Source organism: Vulpes vulpes, chromosome 7, assembly GCF_048418805.1.
Source record: "Vulpes vulpes isolate BD-2025 chromosome 7, VulVul3, whole genome shotgun sequence".
Classification (NCBI taxonomy): Eukaryota; Metazoa; Chordata; class Mammalia; order Carnivora; family Canidae; genus Vulpes; species Vulpes vulpes.
Window position 1 is genome coordinate 107053372 of NC_132786.1, and position 9688 is coordinate 107063059.

Sequence of the window (9688 nt, forward strand, 5' to 3'; positions counted from 1 at the left end):
GGCCTTATATAAAATTAGAAGTTTTGTTTAAAGAACCAAACAAGAAAGAGAGAAAATAATAATGAGCGATACCAGCAAGATATAAGGAAGAACAGCCTAAGTAGAATCAAGCACAAGGTAAAAACAAAGAAAAAGCTGTGTATGCATGGTTTCAGCAATCAAAATAAAAATAGGAAAAGTATATGACCCAACAAGGTGTGTAAAGGCAGCAAGAGTACATAAATAAGAACTTCCAAGAAGTAAACTGTCTTCTCAGAGGAAGCCATGTTTTCCTTTGGCATAAAGAAGAATGCCATGGAGTTGGAGAGTCTTTCACAGTTAAGGGGAAACAGAATGGGGGGGGGGCGGGGGGGTCAGGTTTATACTTAGCCCAGGATTATACTCAGTCTAGGGATAATACTTAGCCATTTCTTCTCTGTGGAGCCCTTCCTGAGAAACCAGGAGTAGTGACTGGGCAGAGGTGTCTTACCTCTTAAGTATACCCAAAGAAGAAATAGAGATGGTGCACATATAGCAAGGGAACAAAAACCACTCTGAATAGCTAGAAAATATCCAACTAGAATTGTTGAAAAGAAAATAATTTCCCACCACCTTCCCCTTTCACACAGGGCCAGAGCCCCCTTCACCAACAATACAACTAGGTGTGGTTATTCATTGAAAAGACAAAAGACTGGCCAAGGCTTGAAGTGAATAATTAATTTATGGCTTTGAGAAAACAGGTGGGGTCACAGGAGGAGGATCTGGGCAGATAAAAAGCACAGTTGATCATCATTTTTTGCAGATTATGTATTTGTGAACTCTCCTACTCACCAACATTTATGTGTAAGCCCAGAATCAATACCCTGCAGTACATTCCTGGCCGTTCCAGGACACATGCAGAGCCATGGGGAGTTTGAGTTACCCATGCATGCTCCTAGCTGAGGCTGAAGGAGGCCATGTGTCACCTTCTTGTTTCAGCTCTCCTCCTGTAAACAAGTGTCCCTCTCATAGACTGTTTAGTGCCACATTTCTTACAGTTTCTTGCTTTTTTGTTGGTGATTTGCTATTTTAAGGAGCCCCCAAACTCTAATGCTGAAGCACCGTCTACAGTTCCTCAGTGAAGGATGGCAATGATGTGTTGTAGAAAGAAACCTGGTGTGTGAGGTAAACTTCATTCAGGCATGAGTTACAGGTCTGTTGGCTATGAGTTCAGTGCTAATGAATCAACAGTATCTATTAAATAAGGTGTCTTTAAACAGAAACACTCATAAAATAAAGGTTATGTATTGATCAGTTGATGGAAATGTGACCAGATGCTTGCGGGCACCCAAATCTGAATTTCTCCTCAGAGCAATGGTTCAGTATTTGTTTGTTCAGTGTTTTCTGTGATCTTCTACAGCATAACTTGTGTGAATAAGAATTGATTAATAGAAACACATTCAACTCTCAATGGTAGCTGGTGTTGAGGACAGAGTAGGGAGAAAGAGCTAGCAGTCCGAAGCTTTGGTCAGTTTGAAAAAAAAGTTACGGGTGAGAGCCAAGAGATGCTGTTGCTTGAAATCCTGGTACATGACAATTTATTTCTGTCTTGCATCTGATGCCATTTCACAGTCCGATTATAAGCTGCATTCCTGTGTCAATAAGGAATCACACCACCTGTAGCTTAAAATCTCTCAAATGGATGTAATGACATTTTGGGGTTTTCTGTCCCAAGATAAAGCAACCAGATAACAGGAAGCTACATTTCCCCCTAATTATTTCGGTGATCAATGTAAATATAATCTCCAAATACCTTAGTCTCCCACATAAAATGAAAAGTATATTGTTTGCCACATGATTGAGAAGGATGAAGTGACCTGAAATACCTGGGGGGGGGGGGGGGGAGGGAAGCATTTGTTCGTACAAAGTATCCCTTTAAGAAAACTAAGTCAAAGGACACTTGGGGCTGCATTCACAAAGTGAAAGGGAAGCAACACCATTTATACATCCTTAGTTCCAATCTTAAAGATGAATGAGCTTATGCCAAGAGTTTAATAAACGTAGAAAAATTTGCTCAAATACTAGTATATTCACTTTTTCTTTTTTAAAAATAATGGAAGAGGAAAACATAATAAAATAGTGGGAAGGTATTTCAAGAGCTATGCTTCCACATTAAATTACACAGGAGCCTCAACTAACCAGAACAAAGGGAGGGGGGTCACTGAATCTCATTATCTTGAATTTTCTGATTGGTTAGGGCGTAAGCAGAAATGCCTTGCCCGTGACATTTCTAAAAAGTCTCCTACCATTTGTTGCCCTGTGCACAAAATGCTGCTACTAATAACACATCTAATATGTACTGAACATCTGCCTTGGAACTGGTGCTGTCAAATGCTTTTTCACTCATTTATTCCTCAAAATGGCACTCCTCGGTCAGGACTCTGGATTCCCATTTTAATGCGGAAACTGAGGCACAAAGAGGTCAGGTTAACAGAGCGAATGCAATCCCAGAGGACTGAAATGCTTTCATCGCTTCCTTAAAATCATACTGAACTTTAGCGAATGCTATCATTCTCTGGGATGGCAAAGGTATAACACTGGGTAGAAATCTGTTTTAACCCTGGGTCATGGTCTTGATTTTTAATAAATTTTTGGCATGAGAATGCTTCACTGTCACTTATTTCCAAGGCTTAGAAGCAGATTGGGGAGTGGTTAAGCACAAACACCAGGTAATCCAGTGTCTACTTTGATGGTTTCTTAATATAGAGTAGCTGCCCACATTGCTATACTTCTGGTGAAAACTAGGTTTTTGCAAATTAGTGAAGGTGCTCTGATCACATGCCAGGTATTACCGGGCAGCATGGCGCAATGATCTGTCTTAGGAAATCAGTAACAATCCTACAGGTTGAGCTGAGGATCTGACCACATTCCAGACTGCTTCAATGGCGCTTTAACTGAACACTCCTACTTCATTCAAAGTTTATTCTTTCTTTCTTTAGGAATCTTATCTTTTCATAAACTTTGTAATGGCAAAAATGACCTCCAGTTCAAGATAGCTCCTTCTTATTATTGACCATGAGAGTCAGAAGTCCTGATTCTTTTAAACAGCTGATGTTGGCTGAGACCCAATCATCTCGCTGTCACTGGTATTTTAACAGCATTTTCTTATCATGGCTCACCATCTGCCTTTAGAGTCATCTCATTGTTTGTTTGGGCACAAACTCTCCTAACTATTTCTGAAAAATAAAGTCCATACTCTCCCATAGAGATGGCAATTAAAAACCACTGCAAGAGGACAGACAGGTTTCAAGCTTATGTTTCATTGTCATCAATGAAAACTGCTGTAGAAAAGCACAGCATATCATTATGCGAGTGTATAAGACATTTGGAAACTCCAACAATAAAACATCTCTAGTAGTAAGTGGGTTTATTGACATAACTGAACGTAACAATGTATAACATTTATTCATTTCCCACCAAAGGACTTTCCAGTCGAAGTGTTTTTACATAGATTTTGCTGGGTATTTTTTTTTTCTTTCCGTGAAGTATTTTCAGTGATGTTCTGCGGTTGAAAAGGGTGGGTGGTGGGGAGAATCAGAGGTTTTTTTTTTTCCAGACTTTCGATGGGGTTCAATATTACACCGCTGTGCAAAAGGAACAGCTAAAAGATGCCATTGCTCTACACATGAACAAAACCAGGAGCACAAGAGGGGTAAGTAAATAACCCAAGGTTGCAAATAAGAATGAGCTGCGACCCCTGCCCCATGTACTAAGATGCTCGGGATCTGACACAAGCCCTGGCAGCAAACTTAGAATGACAGCCTATTTCCTGTGGTTTATTAAGTTTTGGCCCTACAGATAAGACTGCCAGAGAAGCAGCTGTACTGTAAGTGGTCTGGACATTTATTCATCTGAACATAAACACAGATCCTTTCGTTTAGAGCCCTGGGTCCCTGCTCAGCTGCTGGGGCAAAGGCAGGCTCGGCTCAACGGAGGCCAAACATAAAAGGAGTGCACTGGGGTTGAAGGATCCCCAGACTACGATAGATTCCCTGAGTCATCAGGACCCTCAGGGGCTTAAGGCCCGAAACAGAAGATTCACTGTTAGCCTTTGCACCATAGCAGTAGCCTCCATGGCACCCCACTGCCAATAAATCCATAACCACGGTGAATATAACCATGCAGATCTTCCCTGTGACTGCTTTTCTTAGACCACACACAAGATTATTAATGTAAACCAAAGCACTACACTTAGTGATAAACATGTACTTCATAAATATCAGGGGACCAAAGAGTCCCAAACAGTTGAAAACCACTGAGCAAATAAAGGAGCCTAATCCTAAATCTAAAACAAAAACATTTAAGGGAAATACTGCAATTATTAACTAAAAGATAAGATTTAGTAACATGGTAAAACACTGCATAGTGGGGGGGTTAACTTGCAAAATATATAATTATTTCACAGTGAGGTTTAAGTATGCCTAACAATCTTCTGGTTTTTGTTTAGTAGAAACAAACAACCGCTGATGTACACTTTTCACATTTTTTCCCCATAATTTCCTCCCCTGTTTCGTATAGAGTAACAACACATTAATGTGATTGAACATTACACTGTCAATTGACTATCACCTTTTGCTTCCCTGCCTTTATCACTTAACTGTGCAACTCAAGAGAAGCAGGGCACAATCAACCGCATATCACTGATAAAAACATGAGAAGTACCGCATCGCATTTATTCCAACTTGGACACAGTGTCAGAGATGCGGTTAGGCCAACCCGGAGGCGGCTGTTCCCTACACGTGGTCATCCGTTGTGCACACCGTACATTCTTTAATCAAGTCTGGCACTGAAATTTCCTTTTCCACACATGGGTTTAGAAAAATAAAATTAAAAAGCCACAGGAGCAACCCTGACAGAGAAGTCTGGCACGCAGCCTTCTCCTGAGAAAGTAGGTAATCTCAGTTAACCCCAAGGTCGGCAAATGTTCTTGTGGTGTTAATGTTAAAAAAAAAAAAAAAAAATAGTTGAACTGCTCAGCTCAACTAAAACAGTCCTTGAGTTTATTGTCAGTTTGTTAAACGTCAGAGCTCTTCACATTGTTGAAAACCAACCCAAACCAAAACAAAACAGCGTCTCTAATTATCTAAACATTAAATTATCCTGAATGTTCTATTAACCAACATGAAAGAGTTCCTTGGCGAGTGTGTTAAACTTTACCACCTGTTTACAGCCTCCACCTTCTTGGCAGAGACCACCAGACCAGTGCCTCCTTTGTAACACTAATAAGTTCCTTTTCCCTTAAATAGGACAAAACTCTTCTGTTTCACACTGAACAAACAAACAAACAAACAACAAAAAAAAAATGCATGCATCCACATCTCTTTCTGGCCATACCGGGGAGGGCAAAAGCACCCTTTTCTACCTGGCCTTACGGGGCCAGGTTCTTGCACTGCAAAGCCACAAAAGCCATATCCAAGGTCTCCATGCAGAAGAAGGCTTCCCGCCTCTGGCCTCTACCATCCATTTGTCCCCTACTCTTGGCCTTGACCGCCAAGTACCACCCGTGCACTTCACGAGTGAGTACTGGAAATTGGGGGCGGGGGGGCGGGGGGTTTGCACCAAGGCTTCCCCTTGGGCCTCTCCGGCAAGTGCACAAAAGGAGAAGCTCTGATAAAAATGAGATCTTCCCCTGAGGTCGGCTGAGGGGCTCCCGGGGCAATGAGAGGGTCTGCACACTGCGCCCCCCACCCCCTGCAGTCTCTGGAGCTAGTCAGCAAATCGCTGCAGAAGATGGTCCTCCCGCCGCAAGCTGCCCCCCGTGCCGCCGCCGCTGTCCATGAAGCGGTCGCAGGGGAACTCGATGAGGTCGGCCTCGCTGAGCGCACACACGGTGGCGCGCGGCCGGTGCGACTGGAAGCCGGAGAAGTCGGCGGACACGCCGGTGCCCATGGAGCGCAGCGGCCGTCGGGTGGAGTACATGTGCCTAACGTGCACGGGCGCGCCCGCCTTGCGCCTCGCCCGCAGCTTCCTGCGCAGCCAGCGCGACGCCCAGGCCGCCAGCGCCAGGAGCACCAGCAGCGCGTTGACCGCCAGCAAGGCCAAGGTCAGCAGCTGGTAGTCCACGCTGCTCCGGGCCCCGGGCTCCGGCAGGGTGACCAGCCCGGCGCAGTGGTCGCGGGGCGCCACCGGGCAGACGCGGCCGCCGAGCACGCCCTCCACGCACACCAGGTAGGGCGTGTCTCCGCGCAGCTCGCGCAGCGTGGCCGAGTCGCTGCGCTCGGGCAGGTAGACGAAGCGGTGGAACTTGGGCTGCTGCCCGAAGCGGTCGAACAGCAGGCGGAAGCGCGCGCCGCCCAGCGGCGGGGGGCTGCGGTGCTGGCGCACGGCCCAGCGCACCGACGCGCTGTCGGCGCCCACCGCCTCCACCGTCAGGTTGCACAGGATGAACTTGTTGAAGTCGCACGGGTCGGACACCAGCGGCGGCGGCGGCGGCGGCCCGGCCCCGCCGTCTGACGCGGCGGCGCTCTCCCGGGGCTGCGCGGCCAGGCGCTGCTTCGCCGCGCGCTGCCAGGGGTCGCCCGCGGGCGGGGGCCCGGAGGCGGGCGCGGCCGTCGGGCTGGGCCCCGCGCGGGCGGCCTCGGCGGGAGTCGAGCGGGGCGGGCCCCGCTCGGGCTTCTGGAGCAGGTCCAGGGGCTGGGGCGCGGGCCCCGCGGCGGCGGAGGGGTCCGGCGGCTGGAGGCCCGGGCCCCGGCGGCTGAGCCTCAGAGCGCTGCGGTTGCCCAGGAGCTCCCTGGCGGCCCCGTCCCAGGCCCCCCCGGGCAGAAACCGCCCGCGCTGCTGCGGCTGCGGCTGCGGCTGCGGCTGCGGCTGCGGCTGCGGCTGCGGCTGCCGCGGCAGCACCTCCGAGAGGCCGCCTGCAGGGGGCGCCGCCGCCTCCCCGGTGGTGGTGGGCAAGGGCCTCCCCGGGCCTTCGGCGGTCGGGGAAACCGAGGGCGAGGGATCTGCGCAAGACCCGTTCTGCAGCTGCTGGTCATCCAGGTAATCCAGGTACTTGCCCCGCAAGGCCGGGGGGTGGCGACACTGCACGAAGACGGTGAGGAGGCGGCCTTGGGAATGCCAGTCGCCCATCCAGCGCTTCAGGCCGCGCAGACGGCAGTCGCAGGTCCAGCCATTGCCGTCTAGGTCCAGCCGGTAGAGGGCCGGGCTGGCGGCGAAGATGTCCCCCGAGAGGGCGCTGAGCGCGTTGTCGCGCAGGCTGAGCTCGCGCAGCCGGCCCAGGTGGCCAAAGACAGCGGGGTGCAGGGCGGACAGCGCGTTCCCGCTAAGGTCCAGCGCCTCCAGGCTGTGCAGGGGCTCCAGCAGCGCCACGGGCAGCTGGCTCAGCCGATTCCCCTCCAGGCGCAGCTCGCGCAGGGCCTCCAAGCCCCAAAAGGCCTCCGGCGCCAGGTGTGTGAGCTGGTTGCCCCTGAGTGAGAGCAGGCCCAGCCGCGGCAGGTGCTGGAAGACGCGCGGCCCCAGGTGCTGCAGGCTGTTGGCCGAGAGGATGAGCGTGGAGAGGGAGCGCAGCGGTGCGAAGGTGGCTGCGTGGCGTAAGGAGGGCTGCAGCTCGTTGGCGGAGAGGTTGAGGAAGCGCAGTTTGCCCAGCTGGGCGAAGGCGTTCTTGCCCAGAAAGCGGATCCGGTTGGACTCCAGGTGTAGGTAGAGCAAGTTGCCCAGGGGGGCAAAGACGGCGTCCGGCAGCGCCCCCAGGGCGTTCCCGTCCAGCCGCAGCTTGACCAGACTCTCCAGGCCCTCGAAGGAGCCGCGGCTTAGGCGGCCGATCTCGTTCCCGTTGGCGTAGAGGATGCGCAGCTTGCGCAGCGGGGCCAGCGTGCCCGGGACGAGCGCCTGCAGGAGGTTGTTGCCCAGGTACAGCTCCTCCAGCCGGGAGAGCTTCTCAAAGGTCTTGGGGTGCAGGGAACGGATCTGGTTGTACTGCAGGTCCAGCCGTCTGAGCTGCCCCAGGCGGTGGAAGTCGAAGGCCGTGATGTTGGTTATGAAGTTGCCGCCGAGGCTGTAGGTGAGCACGTCCTGGGGGCTCGGCAGCGAGCTGGTCTTGGGCACGGCGCGGAGCCCCCTGTTGGTGCACAGGAGGTGCTGGGGGTGCTGGCAGTCGCAGCGCTCGGGGCACACCGGCTGGGCCCGCGGCGGGAGCGCGAGGCAGCCGCACACCACGAGGAGGAGGCGCAGCGCGCGGGCAGCCTCCATCGCCGCCCGCCCTGCGTGCTTCGGCCGAAGCGTCCTCTTGGCCCGCCTGCTCCGTGTCTCCTCTGCATTCCCCTTGGCCTGGCCAGAGCCGCCGAATGGCCTCTTTCGGACTCGGCAGCGCGGTCCAGCCCCTCCTCCGCCCTTTGTCCGGTGGCCGGCCCGGGTCTCCGCAGGCGGGCTTCGCCGGGCCAAGTCAGGCGGCTCGGGGCGCTCGGGGAGCTCCGGGTGCTACTTGTTGCATTTCTGCACAAAACTGTTCCTCCGGCTGTGCGTCGGGGGGGCGGAGGGAGCGAGCCAGACCTGAGCTTTTTGTTTGCAGCTTGAGTCCGGAGAGCTGGATTCCCTGGCACGGATTCTCCCCGCCGAGCGGATTCCCCAGCTGCAGGCGGGAGCCCTTCCAAGAGCTCCTCGGGGCGCGGCTTGGCTGCGGCGCCCCGGAGGCTCGGCCCCCGCAGCCCGCAGCCCGCAGCCCGCGCCTCCCGGTCCCCGGACCCCGGACCCCGGACCCCGGTCCCGGAGCGCGGCCTCGGTGCAACAGCCGGAGGGAGGAGCCGGGGGTGCGCAGGCTGCGTCCGGAAGGGACCCAAGTCGGCGAGTGGCGGTTAAACCGGGCGGAAATTCGTTCTTCCCACACTCTGCCCCCCGGGGATGCAGGCGGAGAAAGAGGAGACGGCGGAGGGAGGACAGACCCCGACTGGGGGAGGAGGAAACGCTAAGTGGCTCCGCGTCTGGTCAGCCCGAGCCCGGGACGCCGAGTGAGAGAAGTACGGATTAGAAACAGCTGTACGGGTCGGCCCTCTCCGCCGGGCTGGGGGCGGGGGTGGATTACCGGGCTAGCAAACGGAATTTGCAGACAGAGACCTTTTTTTTTTTTTTTTTTTTAAATTTATTTTAGATGAGTACACCAGGCATTTCGGAGCACTAGGAGCACCGCTCCTCCTTTTCGTTAGAAGTCACTGGCTCTTCCAGGTGTCACCTTGCGGGAAATCCAGGCAGCACGGAGCGCGCAAACCTTTCTGCAAAAAGTTTAGGGCAGCGTTAGGTTGTCTGCAAGGAGCTGTCGGTGGACCCCTGTGGGAAGAGGCCAGGTCAGCCCCTTCTGAATGTCGCGTGTTTAGGTGTCTGACCAGGCTGCACAGGTAGCCAGGTAGGTGGCCCAGGAGAGGCATCGTCCCATTTAGGGATCTGGAACTGAGCACTCGCTTGGCCCCTGCTGTAGGTAAGCGCCTGGAGAATCTCAGAACTGGTTCTACCGCCGTGAAGGTGTGTCTCTGTCAGATTTTCGTGATTTAGTCCCATTACTCCTCCTCCAGGCTTACAGCCCTTGGGGTAGGCTCTGCGCATGTGCACATATATAAAAAATCACCTTCACAGACCCTCAGGGAACTGCTGCCTTGGGGCCTCACCCTCCCCGCTGCCTGGGCTTGCGGTGATCTTCAAAGTCTTTAGGCCCAGGAGTTCTCAGGCCTGGCTTAGTGGGGGA

At 52.9% G+C, this 9688-nt stretch overlaps 1 protein-coding gene across 1 annotated transcript; it reads right to left on the reverse strand.

Moving 5' to 3' along the window:
* Window positions 1-3368: 3368 nt before the first annotated feature.
* Window positions 3369-8505, reverse strand: TRIL (TLR4 interactor with leucine rich repeats). Its single transcript, XM_072764626.1, has one exon. It carries the CDS (start codon window positions 8203-8205, stop codon window positions 5725-5727), a length of 2481 nt encoding a protein of 826 aa, XP_072620727.1. The 5' UTR covers window positions 8206-8505; the 3' UTR covers window positions 3369-5724.
* Window positions 8506-9688: the final 1183 nt, after the last annotated feature.